Source organism: Toxorhynchites rutilus, chromosome 3 (genome assembly GCF_029784135.1).
Source record: "Toxorhynchites rutilus septentrionalis strain SRP chromosome 3, ASM2978413v1, whole genome shotgun sequence".
Lineage (NCBI taxonomy): Eukaryota > Metazoa > Arthropoda > Insecta > Diptera > Culicidae > Toxorhynchites > Toxorhynchites rutilus.
In genome coordinates this window covers 288,017,150-288,036,506 of record NC_073746.1, presented here as the reverse complement: position 1 = coordinate 288,036,506, position 19,357 = coordinate 288,017,150, and the positions used below count along the sequence as shown (strand labels likewise).

Genomic DNA, 19,357 nt, shown 5'->3' with positions numbered 1-19,357 from the left:
GTAGTTCTGTATAATGCTGGGCATGAGATTTTTCTGGGGTGTTATTTGATGGCTATCTACACATCAAACTTTGATGAATTACTAAATAGTAACTGTTTGTACTACAGTTAAGTATTATGCATTGAAAGTAGTGAAAATATGTCTCCTATTAAACGGCTCTTCTTCTTGATTGGCGTTAACGTTCCCTGTGAAACTTTTGCTGTCTCAACGTATGCATCAACTCGCGTCATTTATTAATACTTAATTGAGATTTCTTAAGCCAAATAACACACCTTGAATGTATTCCGAGGGGCAAGCTCTAGAATACGCGTGACCACAATGCAAGTCGAAGGAAATTTCTCTGACGAAAATTCCTCCGGTCAGAACGGGAAACGGCTCAAAGCTAACTTAATAGTAACTTTCTCCATTTTTGTCTCAATCTCACCCACATGACCCATTCTCACCCCCATCGATGGTAACTCTTCTCTCTCAGTATCTCTTAGCGAAATTACACTTCCAACGCTCCAAAGAACACTCAGAACTGTGGAACAAACTTTCACCTTAAATTTTCCTCGCAACACAACTCTTATGTCTTCTTCACATCTGGCTTGAGTTGCACTGCAATTTGATTGCACTTCCAGCCCGGAAACACTGTTTGAATTCAGAAAAAATAATGGATGGATCAGAAAAAGTAACCAATCAGTCATTCACGTCCGTTCAACACGGTAGCAAAAAAAAAGACTGAGGTAGGCCAGGGCTAGCACAATATTTATGGTGATTTCAAGATCATCCGACGACATGCATCATACGCTTTTTGTGATTTTAATAGTTTGCTTTCAAAGCAGTTTTTGAGTTATGGAAAAAAGTTTTTGAGTCATGACGTGGCCGGCGTCGTTATTGACCATTTAATGCTCGAATCACCGAAAATTTCACAACGAGAATGATTTGCTAGTCCCAAGCGTCATTCTGTGTGTTCTTTGTGCAATTTGGTTGGTTCAGGTCAATCACGGAGAGCAACTACGAATTGTACAGTCTACCCAAGCTCAAACTCAAGCTATGGAAAAAAGTTTTTGGGTCAATTGGTAACAAACATTACTCATACACCTTTTGTCTTTCGCAAGTGGTTATCATACCATTTCGTTCAGTCGATAAAGAGGTATTGATGCTAAAATTCCTGCTCACCAAACGTAACGCTCTCGTTTCGAAATTTTAAACTTACACCACAGGATAGATGCAGGAATGATGTAGTGCAAAAATACAGAAGTACTCTTCACCAGATGGCATGAAAATCTCCATCGAAAAAAGATGCACCACTGTTTACGATATCTATCTTCCATTCTTCTCTTGCACACGAGCAAAACAGCTGTGTCTTTTATCAGCATTGAAAAATACTGCTGTCTGCTAGGTGGAGCGAGACTGTAACTTGAATAATGACGATCATGGTTTGAATCATTGTGGCTTGAAAATTTCTCGGTTTATTGGGAGGCTAAACCAAAGCCTTGAGCCATTTGTAAAACCTCGTTAGTTGCTAGCAAAATGACTGATGATTCGTGAATATTGTGAAATCGCGAATAATTCGCTTATACTCAATTGAAACGGGCGTAGCTTAAATTGCAACATTCTCTCTATCCACGTATATCATAAAAAGGTGTCCTGTTTTCGGATTTGGCACCATGAGTGAAAGACATATTTCTATGTGAAAAAAAAGGTAATGAGTTTTTAGGTTTCCTTTATTGTTACACATCAATTTGGATTTTTTTGGAAATTTGGAAAACTCAACTAAACTCTTGGCCTTGAGAAAGGCCATTTGGAAAGCCTCGCTGCCGTCTGGTCCTTAGCTGGATGACTGATGAATCGTAAATCGCGAATAGCTTGATTATACGCAATAAATTGAATACGGGCGGAGCTTAATTTGCAATACATTCTCTATCCAAACTGTTCATAGAACGGACACTGCATTTGATATTTCTCTTTCATAAAACCTTGTCCTATTTGCTGATTTGGCACCATTAATAAAAGACGTAGTCCGACGTCAAAAAATAGGGAATGATTTCTTAGGTTCTCGTTATTGTTACATATACAAAATAGTTTCAAATAATGTAACACCAGTAAGGCCACCCATAAGAGCCAGCCGGGCCGCAGTTTGACTATAGCTGCTTTAGCCGAAAAAACACATACAACATCGCATATTTTTCTCACTTCGCTTCACGAATCGTTCCTCGATTATATGTGGAAACGATTTGCCTAGCAACTATATCAATGTTGTATGCTTTGTAAGATACCTTTCTTTCTTCCACACATGTAACGTCTTTCGATTTATAACAAGTGTCTAAAAATATAACGTCCTTCCACGAACGGAAACACTCCACGACATAATCTTCCAATCTAATGGAAACTAGAAGCGGCAACAGTTACCAGCACTACTACTACCCATATCAGTACGATCGGCATCCATCTAGCAGTATATAAATTCGTACATTATTCTCTGCCTTCTTTTCTTATCTCTGCATATGTCTGATCCTTGTGCGATAACGTCCAATATCTGATAATGTCCTCCCACGCATAAATAAAATCTCACTCACCTACGCACACATAATACTCCTCTGCGCTGCCGGGATGGGTTTGTGGCGCACGCGGTGGTCTGGGGGCAAATCGCCCGATGCCTGGTGGGTCTGCTTGGATTGCTCTAAACTTCACTCATCACCACCCAATTTCTCTTCCCATCACCAACCATCCGGTGGAACGAAACCAAACATATAACACCCACGCAAAAAACCAGGATGCACAGATCATACAGTTTCTGGGTGTAGGAATCCGTCATTTACTGTGCATGCCAAGTTTAAGGTAAACAGAAATTCGGCCAAAGATTAAACTCGTGCTCACTCTCATCCTCATATAGAATCATTCACAATTAGCCACAACTAGAGAGTGTACAAAATTTGTAGATTGCTTTGCTTATTCTCATTCGAGGAAGTAACAAACCCCCAAAAACGATGGCATGTGCCTGCTTCCAATCGATCAGTGCGTTCCATAAACAACACACCATTCAAAAACAGTTTTCCCACTGCGCTAGACCTCGCCAGTGGTGGTGTTTCAAGGTCGAGCTCCAGCCAAAAATACGCTCGATTATGTATTCTCAAGGTCGATCAGTGTTTGATTGCTAGAGCTTGACGATACATAACTGTTGGGATTAACATTAACGATATAATTAGCGCGCGATACCTCTTCTTCCGCCGAGTGACCTTTGACATAACTCCATAACATTATTTCTTGACATGAGCAACAGGTTAGAATAAATAGGATTGTTACAGCGTGTTTTATTTCACCTCCTCGTTCTTGGAAGTATTTTATTTAATATCCCTCCTTCAACCGTTACATCCTTCCGGAATCCTCTCCTGCCACAAATAGTCACAACCGTATTCACGCTCAGAGCGGTCGAATAAGGACGCGTAGTCTGCGTGTCTTCACTGGTCTTTGATTCATACCATTAGCGCCATCTCTGAGACACATCACACTCATGTTCACAAGCCAATAGCATTCCGCGAGTAGTTTGGATCTCTCCTCAAAATAAGGAAGACAAACCTAATTGATTTTCTCTTCCAGGTTACTTCATTGCTACAAATCGATGACGAATCGTGAGGACGAAATAATCGCTGGTGTCGATCAACAGCAAAATAATACATCCCAGAACAACAGTGGCAGTACCATGGGAAGCGGTGGAACAACGACAGTTACAACAGCCATCCTTGATCCACATCTGACAGGGGACGTGATGGCCGGTTCAACAGATCATTATGTCTCCAGTCACCATCGGTCACCCAGCAGCATTGGCGTCGAGGACATCTCGGACCTAGCGGTGGCCGTAGCGGCCGGTGTTCACCACCATCATGTGCATCACAGTCATCATCACCACCACCACAATACCAGCAGCAGCGAGCTGTGGAACGAGAATCCACCGAGCAGCGCATCGTCTGGCTTCAGCGATGACGACAGTCTGGCCGGTGCCGAGGGTGATCCAAAGACAATAGAACAGATTGTACAAATGGTGCGGGAGTTGGGTAAACAGGGACTGATACGAGAGTACACTGATATTAAGGCACGCGCACCCGAAGGTACCTTCACACACGCAAAGTGAGTAGCAGATCCGTTCTGTTCTTTTTGACCTAGGACTACGTTTTTGATTTCTAACGGGTCTTTCATTAAGAACTTGTTAATTTTTGTTCATAAAACACAGGTTTTTTGAGATGTTGAGTTCAAATTTATCTGGTTGTAGTTCAATTCTTACATTTTAGGAATGAAATTCGATTTCGGTCATACGAGATTCACGGGCACATCTACAGCTATCGATCAGTTGGACCCAATTTTCCACTACTCAGCCATACATTTCGACCGGAATGTTGCGAATTTCTCGTTGGATGCTCTATTAAAGTTGCTGGCTTGTTGGCAAAACCTGGCGACACGAAATGCTTTCGAATGCGCCTCACAGGACCTGAAAGTGCAATAGATGTTGCAAACATAGTTGCTGGGTTAGTCTTAACGAGGGCCAGACTAATAAACGCTGATTAAAAACGGAGAATCAAAACTAATTCCACCTTTAATCTAGATTTTTAAGGCATGTCTAGGCAAGTCAAGTTTAAGGCAAGATTAAACCAAAAATGGTTATGTGGGTTTACACTGCAATTTGTGCGGCCTAGAATAACCTATGCCTAACTTGTATGGTGGCCAAAGACTAAGGAGACTGTAGCTGCAAAAAAGCTAAACAAACTCCGACGACTAGCATGCGTTGCCATTACTGGAGCAATGCTAAGCACTTCTTCACAGGCATTGGAGGCTATCCATCTGGTAACTTTGAACCAATATGTTCAGCTAGAGGCTAAAAAAGCGCATGTAAGAAAAAATACTAGACGGTGACAAAACTGGTCACTTGAGCATCCTGAATCTTTTATCCATTGGACCAGCCTCAGAGATGAACAGTGATTGGATGGAACCTAGGACTAATTATGACATTCCATACAGAGTGATCGAACATTCTCGCTCAGTATGGAATGAAGATGGTCCCAATGTTCGTAATGGTTTAATCATGTTCTACACTGACGGGTCGAAAATGGGAATCAGAACAGATGCCGGAGTGTATGGTCTCAGAACAAAAATCTCTGTGGCTGTGGAAAACTGGCCAACAGTTTTTCTGGCAGAAATAACTGCAACAATAGAATGTTTAAATGTCTGCCTCAAAAGGAAATATAGACATGCTAACATTTGCATGTTATCAGACAGTCAAGCGGCACTTAAAGCTCTAAATACTTTTAAATGTTCTTAAAAAATTGTCTGGGAATGCATTTCCCTTTTACGGCAATCAAGTCAGATATGTTCGGTACAACTGTACTGAATTCCTGGCCATTGCGGTATAGAGGGCAACGAGCGAGCAGATGAACTTGCCAGGAACGGCTTAAATCTCACCATTCACTGATCCAGAACCATTCTGTGGACTTTCTGACTGTGTGTTGAAAAGTGAGGTGAAAAAATGGAAAGACCGGGAAGTAACAGCCAATTGGATGGCTGCTAAACTTAAACAGGCAAAACAAAATATTACGCTTAATATTAAAATTACTCAACAACTGCTGAGCCTTAATAAGAAAGACTTCAGCACATTCAAAATAATGGACGCAGTGGTTCACACCTAACAGGGAAAAAAAGATGCTCAATTGAAGGCCCTGAACAAGGATTTTTGGATAATAATACCAAGTATTTTACAAATGCTCCCGCTGATCTCGTAAAAGTTCCAGAGGTTCTCGAATTTCGGGAAAACACCAACGATGTATTCGATCGAATTGCGGATCTGGCAAAGATCGCAATTGTAATATGTTGCTGTGGCCGTTTTTTAGTCCGGACAAGTTCGCTCGTACATTTTCGAACTTAGTTATGGAGCCTCTTATGTTCCAGAAAAACAGCCTCGCTTCAGTTAATTCTTCTCCCACCCAAAAAGTTAAGAAAGGTGTTGGTGATCCATAATTAGAGGTCGCCCAGTGGAACTTCGCGCTTTAGATGCTATCCAAAGTGATTGATTCCGGCAAAACGACCGTTCATTGTCGGATATGTCGCTATTTACGGGGAACCACATGTGTAGGATTGGGCGATATTGGATCGATATTTAGAAGATCGATCTTTTCCTTTCCGATTTTCGATTTTTTGGACCGATTCTCTGTGCTCCGAAAAATTGCGAAAATCAATCTTTTCTTTTCGATCGTAGAACATTTTTTGTGAACATTGTGAACATTGATTTCAATCTCACCAAAAACCACCTGATAACTTCCATAAACATGACCCAATGTTATAAAATTAGTGGTCGTAAATCTAGGAGAAGCAGCTCTGTATGTTTGGTCATTACAAAACAAGTGGTCACAAGTCATGTTATAGGGGAATAATTATTTTCCAGAGCTGGGACTTCTACCGTCTATCTTCTAAATTAGAATCCGAATTGCATTACGATTGCAATAATACAAAAGCAAGAGCAGCAGGTTTTCCATTTTCATAGTCTTTGGGGCTGATTCTCGAATACACTTCACGGTGAAAACGAAATGCACGGCACGCCACTGAACTACTTTTCACGAGTTAGTGAAGCATCATAGATAATAGTGGGTTCACAGGCAGAATGAGCACTATTTTAATAAAAATTATCGATGAAAACTAACTTCTCCGCTTCAAATTAGTGTTCAATGTGAATGGAAAACTTTGTTTTCTTCATGTGGTAAAATAATCTAGTACAAACATTTCATCTGAAGATAATTTGTTCTTATAATGATAAGTTTTATTGGGAAATTATTTTTGTACCCAGATGCCGACACCGTACCGTTGTCATCACGGACACACCTCATTTCGTTTTCAACGTGTAGTGTATTCGAGAATCAGGCCCTTTATTTTGAGATTTTCCAAAACAATACTCGGAACTTGACACCTCAGTATAGTTGTATTAGTGAACCCGTGAAACACCTCAGTGCAAAACTAACAGCTTTCGGGGTGAACCTAGTGCGGAACTGGGTTGAAATTGAGTGAATAAAAAAACGTTTTGACAGCAGTTAGTGTGGCACTGGGGTTGGAACTGAACAAAAACGAATTCGCTATAAAGATATCAATGCCAAGAAATGAATAAATGTCAAGCTGCTTATGGTTGTTGGGTTCCAGCTAACATTCCACGTTGTTTTGACCGGTAGAGATACCGCTGAACGAATGAGCGAAAAAACAGTTCAAAAGAACTCTTTCACTCAGGTAAACGGTTAGCGACTGAACCGTTCATCAAAGTGAACTGTTTTGCCTATCCCTACTCCATGGTTTGGTTTACTTATTCGTGCTTATTCTACATTTGCTGATGGCAAGCACTTATCAAAGCCAGAGGAGAGGAGATGGCGACCGATCGATTAATACTTCTGTAGGGACGGTTTTATTAATAAGGATTTTTACATACAACCCGTTTTCAGTTCAGTTCATATAACAAAAGGTGTTTCTAGGGCCAACATTTGGATTAAATAATGAGTTAAATTTACAAATTTCTGAACAGTCTGAGCAGTCCTCGAAGTCCTACGTCAAATTCCCGTCCATGCCTCTATGCACAGACCCTTCTACTTTTTAAACTACTAATCCCTTCTTCTAGGCTGAGAAACAACTTACCGAAGAACCGCTATACAGACGTTCTGTGCTACGACCACAGTCGGGTTGTTCTATCCCAGGAGGATGACGATCCGACATCGGACTACATCAACGCCAATTTTGTGGATGGTTACAAGCAGAAGAACGCATACATCTCTACGCAGGGCCCATTGCCGAAAACTTCTTACGATTTTTGGCGAATGGTTTGGGAGCAGCATTGTCTGGTGATAGTGATGACAACCCGGGTGATGGAACGAGGACGGGTAAAATGTGGCCAATACTGGGAACCTAACGAAGGCAATTTTGTGGAGTACGGTTGCTTCCAAATACGAACCATGGCGATTGAGGCGAACGAGGACTATACAGTCGCGGAGTTGGAACTGAAAAATACTAAGGTAGGATTACACCTTCAAAAGTATCATCATTCAATTCATTTGTTTGTTGTTCTTTTTATTCCTGTCAAGACTGACGAAGTGCGTTGCGTTTCCCACTGGCAGTTCACCAGCTGGCCCGATTACGGTGTTCCCGCGTCGGCACGAGCTATGCTGAACTTCCTGCAGCGTGCCCGGGAGAAGCAGGCCGATATGGTGAAATCACTCGGCGATATGTGGGCTGGCCATCCCCGTGGTCCGCCGATTGTTGTGCACTGCAGCGCAGGAATCGGTCGCACCGGCACCTTCATCACACTGGACATCTGTATATCCCGGCTGGAGGATGTCGGCAGTGCCGACATCAAGGGGACGGTGGAAAAGATTCGTTCGCAGCGAGCGTACTCGATCCAAATGCCGGATCAATACGTGTTTTGCCATCTGGCACTAATTGAGTATGCACTGTCCCGTTCGCTGTTGAAGTCAGCGGATTTGTCCGAGTTTGAAGAGCGAGACGAAGACTCCGATTAGAGAGAAGAGAATGTATGTACGTGGTATGTATAGGCTATGTTCGGTTCTTGTTTCGATTACTTTCCGTTTTGTGTAGGATTTAAGTGGGGTGAACGAAGGATAGAGAGAACAAGATTGTGCGTTCGTAATAAATGAGCATGTTTTAAATCCTTAGATAAAAACAATAGAGAGATGGAACTATTTTAAACTTCTGAGAGACAATGTTTAGAGATCAACACCATAATGGACATTTTTTACGCTATTTTCGTTCGAATTTTCCATTTCATTCGAGCAAACTCTATCGTTTATTGAAAAGCCAACCAGTAACTACCGAGCTATTTAGTCTATTTTGCGTAAGAAAAGATCAATCCCTCTTGGTTGAATCAAGATTATCACAATTCGCTACCAATTTCTCGCGATTTTTCCGCCGAGAGTATTTGTAAATATGAAATTGAATTAATGCTACTCTTCCTCTGAACGAGAAGCAAATCTAATGTTAAAATAACCATAAGTCGTTTCCTGATTGATTTTGCGACAGGAAAAAAATGTTATTCGATGCGATCGAATGCAATTCCCCGCTCTACATTTTTACAACACTCTGTTTCGAACTCAACCGAAAATTCAGTAAATAGTGTCTTTCACCTCTTATTTAAACGAGTAATTACGGAGAACATTTTTGTAAGCTGATACTGTTCATTTCGTCCTAAGCAACATTGTTTGACAATGTTTGTGAACCGTGAAGAGGAGAAAAACAGCTGTATTCGTTTTAAATCGAACCGAATAGAAAATTAGATTTCATTCCTAATTACCAGTGCCCAAACGATGTAGAATCAAGTCATTAAACTTCAAATTTAGGAAAAGCAAAAAACAAAAATAGATGAAAGAGCGAACTAAAAAGAAATTGATATTCTCGCTGTCGAGTAAAGCGCTATATTTTACTACTAACAGTACGAGCAGTCCAGTAGAAAAGTGTTCGCGTGTGTGTGTGATAGGGAGAACAAAACAATAAAGAAGAAGATCATTTATTTTGACTATTTATTTTTAGAAACTTAGTAGAACCGAATAAAGTACGTGGTAGTGGTAGATCATTAAACCAACAGTGTTGAGCGGGGTATCGACTCTGGGGCAACAGATTAACACTGGCGATAAATGCCAACATCAAATCAATTTGAATATTTGCCATTTCAGAGTGTAGTTCTAATTGGCGCGAACATACTTCTACCATCCTTTTGCGATACAAAATAAATGAAATTATGAATGGAACGGAACATTTAAAGTAACAGAAAGCAGATAATTTTAGTGAAATTATTACTAACAAGGATCAAAACCAAGTAACTGATATTAAAACTTATAAGTCTAACTAATACTACATTATTTCAATGGCAAATGAAGAAATGAGCATAGATTTGTAAATCACATTTGTGCATCAGCAAACAATGCAAGCAAACCGTATTATCGTGTTTCAGACACATACACACACACGCAGAAGGAAATCATGAGTAACAAAGAAAACAAAACAAACAAAAATAAAACCAACATCAGATATGTAAAGCCGTTCGTCTCTTAGAACTTCAATTTGATAGTAAGAGTAAAAGCGTTTTCACAATACATAAATAACAACACAAGTCGCATGAATAAGTGATCTAGTTTAGCTGTTTATTTATTGGGTGGATTAATGAGAAACGAGGAAACCTGCACGAAGGATAATAAATCGTATCTGCGAGAAGAAGAGTGGCAGAATTTGTTGTCATAATGCAATGAAAAGAATAATCAATAATGGAAAACACATGTGAGAAAATGAAATATAACCTACTGAAAGGAACGGCTGTGTTGCGCTTATTCGATGACCGACCATTTTTGTTGCTGACGATTATAACTACAGTGGAACCCCGATTATCCGCAGTCGGGCTAGCTCACAGCGGGTCACAAAAATCGGAATCAATACAGGAATCATTGAACTATCCATCTGTAAGGTCGTGTACACCAGTAGTCAAATAATGTGAAAGTCATGACCAAAACAGAAGAACAAAAACCTACCACTCATTGTCAAATTTAGGGTACGTTCATAGAATTACTATGGTACTCGCTTTCGCGGATAAACCGCACCGCGGATCATCCGCTCGCACGAATATAAGTAATACCACCCAAAAGTCGGGTGAAATAGTGCTTCATAAAAAAAACCGGAGTCCACGTCGAACGAAATTTCGTATTACGTAAATCGAATGAATCAAATAGAATCGATGCTCTTGTTCGAATTTCATTTATTGTGAATAGCATATTTTGGTACATTTTTAAAATATTCCCCAAGGAAAAATATTAGGGATGTAACAAGCCAACCAAACAACTCGAAATTTTTTTGACAAATTATGCATCGATAGTTTTTTTTGACGAATTATGCATCGACTTTTTGATAGCCTAGAAACTGTATAAAAAATGTATGAGCTCAACTCTGGGAAATGTTTTGTCGACATGCTAATTTGAGTTTTATGCTAAATTTCAACTGACCTTTGTTAAAAATATATTTCTTTCATTTGAAAATCGTGTAGAACCAAACTCCCCTATATTTTTCGCACCATGAGAAAAAAATTGTTACTGCTCGTTCTGTAATTTTTTTTGATATAAGCAGAAGCAGCCCAAAAAATATTGAGTCCTATCATAGAAATCGGATAGATAAGAATTATACTCATCAGCTCTATTTTACTATCTCTAATTCGACATACCGAGGCAACATGTCACATTAGATGCGATTGTGACCTGTAATTGAACATTCGCCATGACAGTGGTACACTGTACTGTCGACGTCTGGTGACGACTTTCAATCTGTGGCCATAATTTGGATTCCAAACTCGATGTTTAAAAAAATGCCCAATAAGAGGCGAAAATGTCCAATTATTCGTGTCGCATTTGAGCACACTCTCCATTTAGCTAGATTTCGAATTAGAGGTAACTTACTGTATTGTACATACCAATCAAGTCGATAGCATCAACCGAGTGAAAGGCATCAATGCAAGTGTCATGATTTTTCAAGAAGTGTGGTTCAGGGCCCGAAATGTTCGAAGGTGAAAAATGAAGCCTAACTCTACTCTCAGTAGCTTCGCTTCGACTAGAACTGCTTCGGCAGTCGCCGACTAGCGTTGACTAGCGAAGATGACAGATGAACTAGTCCAGTCAGTGGTTATTCTAACTGACGTGACTAAGGGTGGATTTAGACTTGGGATATATTCATGTGAAGAAATATGATGAGATTTATAGAAATCGCATCAACCGTTTACACTAGTGTGAACTTCTATAATGAATATATTCATATCTTCGGTGAATTTATTCACCTGAAGTAGAACTGCATCCAACTTTAGTGATTTCTCACCAGTGAGAAATTCACAAGCGTTTACATATGCTGAATTTATTCAAGTTATATATACCTCGAATAAGTGTATCATATTTATTCTCACCCGTTTACACCTATTCTCACGTGAATAAATCCATCTATAGCTATAGATCTCCCTAATGTAAACCCGCCATAATGAATACAAATCTGCCTCTTCATTCAACTGACTTCAATATACAATCCATAATTTCTACGAAATTATTACCCGCGTACGCAATTTTATTTTTACTTCCATATAAAGAGGAACGAAAACTTCTGATGCAAAAAAGTAGTTACCCCATCAATGGACGGTTTATTGTTTACCCATCGTGAACTCAAACCTACGAACTTTGACAGTTATCAAGTATGCTGTAAAGGTCCTCGCGTTAGCTTTAGTAAAAAGCGTGCAAAATAGCGCATACACACTGCACGCTATTTTATACGTGTGAGTAATTTTCGTGTACGATATAAAACAAATCTAACTCACCTGTAGCGTATTTCAAACCAAGTTGAACTCAAACATCGATGTATGAATACGATATACATGGGAGAGTCGTAGAGGGGGAAAGTAACTAAACGCCCGACTGACTGTTAAGTCGTTTTGGCGGAGAAACTGCGTGAAGAAGCCTTGGTGTGGTTTGCTTATTGCATATCTTCATAGATTTATTTAGTTTTGGTTTGCGTCACTGATATTTTCCTTTGGGAAACCTTTTAAGGAACGCTTAAATATATGCAATTTGCAACACATGTATTTCGAGCTCGGTAAGAGATCATCTCGATTTACAAAATACGAAATTTTGCTTGATGTGATTGTGATTGCATCGACTTCTTGATTTGATTTACATAAGAGGGTCCGTTAATTTTAATACATTTTGATATTAAGCCATTAATAAACGTGCTAAAGATCATGTTTGTTACAATGCCATGAAAAGATGGGAAAATTTATGAGAAAAATTTTGTCGATGACAAGAAAGTCCTGTCTTAAACCATTACTGAACTAGTCAAGATTTTTTGTAAAAGTACTAAACACGTTTTTACAAAAACAAATATATCAGGCATAGTTTATGGTCTCCTACCTGGATTATGGGCGTTATTATAGAAATCGAGTCAATAAGAATTTTGCACGTTATCTCTCTTTCACTCTCTTTTTTTACTGAGTAAGTCTGAGCAAAAGCTATCGGTGCAACTTTCAGAATTTTCCGAGTTGTTTGGTATGCATATCTTCAGAGAATTAATTTGGTTTGGTTTGCATCTCTGATATTTTTCTTCGGGAAACGTCTCACAAATCCTTGAATATATGTTCGATCTCAGTGACAGATTATCTGGATTAACAAAATACGAAGTTTTGCTCGGTGTGATAGTGATAGGGATTGTTTCGACATCTCGAATCGATTTACATAATTGGGCTCAATTTGCGAAAAAAACGTGTTAAGTTTGTTTCAGAACGAGCTAATTTTTCACTTGCGAAATTCGTTCGTGCCAAATGTTTTCGCTAAAGTCATTCACATTGAATTACGAAATCTTGCGAATCTGTCAAACTGTCGTCTTCACAACGAAAACAATTTGTACGAGATTGGTGAAACAAATTCTTATTACTCACAAATGTGAGTTCAAGTATATTTCGAACTCGATACAATTCAATAATAAAAAAATCCGTAGAGTATAAATAGAAATTCGGAAAATTATTTATTATCCTGTAGCAAGCTTGAATATTGCCTATATTGCTCCATCCGTGTGAAGCTGAGCGAAATTTTTCATATCTCGTTGCACCTAATAGGAGTACCGGTAAGTTTCTTCGTTTATTTTCAGAAATTAATGCTTTATTGGGCAAAAATGATTACAAGTTTAATATTCAAAGTATTGCCCATCGCTAGTCACAACTTTTTCCCATCTTTCTGGCAATTCATGGATCCCTTTGCGGAAATAATCGACCGGTTTCTCGGCTAACCACAAATCGATCCAATTTTTGACTTCATCAAAATTGGAGAAGTGCTGGTCAACCAGGCCATGTTGCATCGATCGAAAAATGTAGTAATCGTACGGAGCAATGCTGGAGAATACGGTGGGTGCGATAGGACCTCCCATTTCAGCGTTTCCAAGTATGTTTTGACCGGTTTCGCGACATGCGGCCGAGTATTGTCGTGTTGTAAATAACTTTATCGTGTCTTTGCTCGTATTGTGGCCGTTTTTCTTGCAGTGCACGGCTTAAACACATCAATTGTCGTCGGTAGATGTGGAGGTAGAGGTAGAGGTGATGGTTTCATTCGGTTTTAGCAGCTCATCGCACACCACCCCCAGCTAGTCCCACCAAATAGACAGCATAACCTTTTGGCCGTGAATATTCCGCGAGGCCGTCGATGTTGATGCATGGCCGGGGTATCCATACGTTGCCTGATGTTTAGGATTGTCGTAATGGACCCACTTTTCATCGCCAGTAACGATTCGATGCAAAAAAAACCCTTTGTTTTAAGCCGTTGGAACAGTTGTTCGCACGTGATAAAACGGCGTTCGACGTCTCGTGGCTTCAGTTCATACGACACTCAATGTCCTATCTTTCGGATCATTCCCAATGCTTTCAAACGATCGGATATTGTTTTCCTGCAAGTGTATCTGCAAGTTCTTGTTGCGTATTTGACGGATCTTGATCGAGTAAAGTCTCCAATCCTTCATCTTTAAACTTTTTTTGATAGTCCGAAATGTTCTTCGTCTTCCAAGTCAAAATTACCACTTTTAAACCGTGCAAACCACGTCAGACACGTTCGCTCAGTTGGAGCATGTTCACCATAAACTTCCATCAAAATGCAATGACTTTCCACAGCTTTTTTCTTCATATTGAAGTGATGAAGTAACACTCCCCGCGAAAACACTCTCGTTGGTACGAAATTCGAAATATTCGAAGTGGCAAAAAACTATGTTGTTTACGCTTCAACTTTTTGACATATACAGTGGAACCCCGATTATCCGCGGAAAAGTCGGGCTAGCTCACCGCGGATCATGAAAATCGCGGATAACACAACAAATGACTAAAAATGAGGTTCAAACAAAAAAAAAGATATTCCAGTATGAAAACAATGTTTTATCAATACAGAAATCATTGAACTATCCATCTGTAAGGTCGTGTACACCAGTAGTCAAATAATGTGAAAGTCATGACCAAATTAGAAGAACAAAAACCTACCACTCATTGTCAAATTTAGGGTAGGTTCATAGAATTACTATGGAACTCGCTTTCGCGGATAAACCGCACCGCGGATCATCCGCTCGCGGATATTAGGGGTTCATCCATAGCATCCATAGCTAAGATAATTCCGAAAGTATGTTATGCTATAAATGGCAGTCTAGGATATATTTGAAATTTTACTTATTTCGCTTTGACAGCAGCTTCGTGTACCAATTTGTGAAATGAATGAAAGTATACTTTTTCAAATCGAATATGTATTCTGTTTCTTAGAACAATACTTTTTAGTAAGTGGTGAGTGAATTTTGAATGAAAATTGTGTCTGATAATGATTTCATATTATAGATTTTCAAGAAAATTATCTCAAAAAGAAAGCGTGCCACGCCAGCGTGCAAAAAAAATAACAACGATTTCGTCTGCGAGTGCGAGTAAAATCAAAAAACTTTGAACTAGCTCGCACGCCGGATTACACATCACACTAACTGGCATGATGTATTCCCATGATGTAGTAGCTGCACTGCAGTAATTGACTAAACCGACTCGTATGCTTACTCGCACCGTATAAACTAGGCTTAAAACAGTGTCGACGTCTGATGGCGGTATGTTGATTTAGGGAGGTAAATAAATCTCTACCAAATCAACAGGCCCGAAAGCAGCTTTAATTTGTTGAAATTTTGAATGAACATTTTCACTTTATGTTTTTTTGATTACGTAAAACGCGTGGTACTGAACTCATTTAGACATTAATTTTAATATTTTTCAACTAAAACACAATCGAATACAAGGAATGACAAATCCGATTGCATATCTTTCGTATCATATGTACGAGTTTCAACTGCTCAAGAATTATATTTGAGGGGCTCAGAAGGAAAGGGGTGTAAGTGACTTGATCGATTTCGCTTCATCAACTTTTTTGTATGTAATAACTCAACTGCAAAAACGTTCCAATTTGAGTTTGCTATAGAATTCGATAGATGAGGTTCTGACCTATCTTCTAAACTGTCAAATACAACTGGGAATGTATTTGCAGATAAGTTATGACCAAAAGAGAGAGTCGATGTAGAGAAATCGAAGATGTCACTTACACCCCTTTCATTTTGAGCTCCTCATATACAAATGGCGATGGGGAGTTTATAAAAAAAATATAACCTCACGAATATTTTCCGCTATTTGTCGTACTAGATGTATGTATAAGGCCTATATGTATTCACCCAAACTGATTCGCAAGCATTTGTCATGTATGTACAGTAAGTTACATCTAATTCGACATACCGAGGCATTACTCAGTGTCGCATTAGAGGCGATTGTGACCTGTAATTGGACATTCGCGATGACAGTGGTACAGTGTCGACGTCCGGTGGCCACTTTCAATCTGGGGCCATAACTTGGTGTAGGGTTCTATACTGAATAGATTTTCGGCCTGATTCTACCAGGCGTGTGGGGTGAAATGACAATTGTCACATCCCCATCACGCAGCTCTCCTCACTCTATTCCTACAGTCGTATCGGATGCAGTGAGAGGTTCATTTTATGTATGTGAGAGGATGAAGTACAAGTGACAAAGTGTTCATTCTGCTGGTTGCCAAATCAGATCACATTCGCTCATATGTTCACGAATTTGCAGACATTTTATTTTTGTCATAACCCTTTATTCCTGCTACAGGCTCTTTAAAATAATGACAAAGCATTATTGGTTCCAAATGATCAACGAAGTGGCCAGTTTTGTAGACATTAGGACATATTTACAGATATTTCAGACTTTTATCGCATATATTTGAGAAAAAACATCTGGCATCCCAGAATTTTATTTGTTCTTGTGCCGTCGAAGCTGTGGAAGAATTCTCACGGCATACGCCAGTTGGAATCCCGTGATATACGTGATAATTGTCATCTCACCTCACACGCCTGTTGGAAACGCGTGATATACGTGATAATTGTCATCTCACCTCACACGCCGCGTTGAATCAGGCCGTTTATCTTGCATATGAATAACCTTCATATGACGAAAGAATCTTGATGGACAAAATCACATCTGGAGAAGAGAAAAGATTGAACGTTCGAGATTGGGAGAACGGAGACAACGAATGGATTAAAGGATCAGAAGGACACAGTCGAGACCCAGACGAACGGATATCCAGAGAAAGCAGACAGAGTACTTATACTTGGGTCTCAAACTCGATGTCCAATTAGAGGTGAAAATGTCCAATTATTCGTGTCGCATTATAGGTCTGTCCTATTATCTAGATGTCGAATAAGATGTAACTTACTGTACATCTGCACCATTGTTATACCAGGGACAGGCATACAGCTGTACTAGCGTTGTACGGCTACAGCATTGTACGAGTACAATCGTAGCATGACAGACATACTTTGTGTTGGAAAGTTCACCACATGCCGGCTGCATTCATGCGCCCCTCGTACCTCGAGTCTCAACTTAGACTACGAAGAGAAAAACAAACTATGAACCTTCGAGAAATATCGTATGATGCAATATTTCTTTTGTGTTTTTGTCATTCCTTTGTTACCAAGTAACCGAACAAGTTGAAATAAAAACGTGTCTATTAATTTCATTTTTATTCTTGCTAAATGTCCGATTTTGCCCAACAGGTTATGGGCCCAGCGTCGCGAGTGCGCGTAGTTCGCGGATTATGAAAAGTTTTTTTTTTTCGTTCGAAATCGGATGTGAACATCGTAGCAACATGGCGGCGAACATGAGCTTGAGCGTAGATAAATTGAACGATTTTAACTACGAGCTCTGGAAGTTCCGTATGGAGCTAGTGCTTTTGAAGGAGGGAGTAATTAACGTCATCGAGGAGGAGAAGCCGGAACCGCCGAGCGAATCCTGGACTCTCAAAGACGGCAAGGCTCGGGCTCTGATCGGTCTCTCGATCGAAGATGGTCAGACCGGCCACGTTCTGCATGCCACCACAGCTCGCGAAATGTGGCTCTCGCTGAAAAACTATCACGCACGGTCTTCGCTTGCCACAAAGATTCATGTTTTGCGGAAGCTCTTTCGGCTGTATCTGCCGGAGGATGGAAATATGGCCGATCATCTGGCGCAAATCACGCAACTGGCCAACCGAATGTCGAACATGGGAGATCCACTGAAGGATTACTGGTTGGTTGCCATCATCCTGTCAAGCTTGAACGAATCCTACGACAGCTTGATCACAGCGCTCGAGAGCCGCCCCGAGGCTGAGCTGACGTTGGAGCTCGTAAAAGGGAAGCTGCTCGATGAGTGGAGGAAGCGGTTGGAGAAATCTGGTGGAAGCGGCAGTTGCGGTGTTAGCGGAGAAAAAGTGCTGAAGACGCAAGTGAATCAAAAGAAACCGGAAAAGAAGAAGAAAGAAAAAGTGTGCCACTATTGTGGTAAAGAAGGACACTTCCGTCGTGACTGCCGGAAACTGGAGTACGACAGGAAGAACAGTGAAAAAGAAACTGCTAAAAATCAGAAGGCAAATATAGTGGTTGAACATGAAGAGGCTGCTGAGGTGTGTCTGGCTGCTGGTCTGCAGGCTGGTGAATCCGGTGACGTCGTGTGGTGTCTGGATTCTGGAGCGACATCGCACATAACTAGTGATGCATCGCTTCTTGAGAACGTTATAAAAGTTAATACAACTATTTGCCTTGCTGATGGGAACAAGATCGCTGCGGTAGGATTTGGTTCGAGCAGATTCCGTTCGCTGGACGGAAACGGCAAGGAAGTACCTGTGACTGTCAAGCAAGTTTACTACGTTCCTGCGTTGACCGGGAATCTACTATCGGTCGGCAGACTGACCGATGAAGGTTGTTCTGTCTTGTTCAACAAAACCGGCTGCGAGATCCAGAAGAACGGGAAAGTTTTGCTGAGTGTTGAAAGAAGTGGAAATTTGTATCGGCTGAAATCCTCTGTACAAAAGGTGTTCGCGGCAACGGCAGGCCACAATCCGAATTGTATTCATGTGTGGCATCGTCGACTTGGCCATCGGGACAAGCAAGCACTAGAGAAGATCGTCCGGAAGGGTCTCGGAACCGGCCTGAATTTGCAGGAGTGTCATGTGAAAGGTGATTGCGGAATATGCTATGAAGGAAAAATGTGTCGTGCGCCGTTTCCTAGCAAGTCCGCGTCCTCTTCCAGCGCTGTAGGAGATCTCGTCCATACCGATTTGTGTGGACCCCTGGAGGTTGCGACACCCAGAGGGAATCGTTTCCTGATGACGATGGTGGACGATTACAGTCGATATTGCGTTTTGTACCTGCTGGCAAACAAGTCGGAAGCGGCTGAAAAGATCGTCGAGTATTCGAGAATGATGCAGAACCAGTTTGATCGTTTGCCGAA

General features: G+C 40.5%; 1 protein-coding gene across 2 annotated transcripts in view; it reads left to right on the top strand.

The window, feature by feature from the left end:
- Window positions 1-10,320, top strand: part of LOC129774774 (tyrosine-protein phosphatase non-receptor type 9) — a 146,466-nt gene extending 136,146 nt beyond the window's left edge. For both annotated transcript variants that reach the window (XM_055778731.1, XM_055778730.1), the window contains 3 exons: window positions 3,583-4,110; window positions 7,625-8,015; window positions 8,085-10,320. In XM_055778731.1, the coding sequence (XP_055634706.1) occupies window positions 3,583-4,110; window positions 7,625-8,015; window positions 8,085-8,519 (1,354 nt within the window). In that variant the 3' untranslated portion in view covers window positions 8,520-10,320. The remainder of the gene's footprint in view (window positions 1-3,582; window positions 4,111-7,624; window positions 8,016-8,084) is intronic.
- Window positions 10,321-19,357: the final 9,037 nt, after the last annotated feature.